This window comes from Fukomys damarensis, unplaced genomic scaffold (genome assembly GCF_012274545.1).
Source record: "Fukomys damarensis isolate Sample0158 unplaced genomic scaffold, DMR_v1.0_HiC HiC_scaffold_60386, whole genome shotgun sequence".
NCBI classification, from domain to species: domain Eukaryota; kingdom Metazoa; phylum Chordata; class Mammalia; order Rodentia; family Bathyergidae; genus Fukomys; species Fukomys damarensis.
The window spans coordinates 2,212-3,014 of NW_022961298.1; the positions used below are offsets into that span (position 1 = coordinate 2,212).

At 65.6% G+C, this 803-nt stretch overlaps 1 protein-coding gene across 1 annotated transcript in view; it reads left to right on the top strand.

Moving 5' to 3' along the window:
* Positions 1-802, top strand: part of LOC104859195 (class I histocompatibility antigen, Gogo-B*0201 alpha chain-like) — a gene marked incomplete at both ends in the record, with an annotated part of 2,032 nt that extends 1,230 nt beyond the window's left edge. The window contains 2 exons of the mRNA XM_010619703.1: positions 2-254; positions 783-802. Coding sequence (XP_010618005.1) covers positions 2-254; positions 783-802 — 273 coding nt within the window. The remainder of the gene's footprint in view (position 1; positions 255-782) is intronic.
* Position 803: the final 1 nt, after the last annotated feature.

Genomic DNA, 803 nt, shown 5'->3' on the forward strand with positions numbered 1-803 from the left:
GTACGGCTGCGAAGTGGGGTCGGACGGGCGCCTCCTCCGCGGGTACTCGCAGTGGGGCTACGACGGCGCGGATTACATCTCCCTCGCTGAGGACCTGAGCTCCTGGGTGGCGGCGGACACCGCAGCTCTGATCACGCAGCGCAAGTGGGTGGAGGCCGGTGCTGCAGAGCACGACAGGGCCTACCTGGAGGGCACCTGCGTGGAGTGGCTCCGCAGATACCTGGAGAACGGGAAGGAGACGCTGCAGCACGCAGGTACCGGGCGGTGAAGACCCTCCTGCTGCTGCCCGGACCTTCTCCCAGTGCTTCTGCCCTCTCCGTCAGAGGGGAGCGGCGCTCCTGGGATTGCACAGCGAGGAGCAGATCGCTCTCCGGAGCCGCCCTTCCCTCGGGGGAGCCAGGCTGTCCCGGATGGAGGAGGGCAGCTCCCCGGGGCGCCCTCCAGCCCTCCCCTTCCTCCGTGGCAGCAGACTGAGCGCTGCCCTCTCAGGCTTGTTCTCTGCCCACACCCAGAGCCTTGGGATCTGACTGCAGTTATTCTGAGCCCTGAGTCTCCACCCGCTCAGGACTAGAGGTCCCTTTCCCTGCCCCGGGCCGACTCACCCTGGCTTACAACGTTCCAAGGAACAGATTACCCGGAAGCCTGTGTCCCTGCTGCTGTCTGGGTTTTGCCATCTCCCCAGCTCCACTTGTCCTGTGCGCTCTCAGGATGGTGACGTGAGCGCTGCCGGAGTGGCCCAGGAAGAGCACAGAGGGTCTGGATTTTCCCTGTCTTCCCCTCAGACCCCCCAGAGACTCACGTGA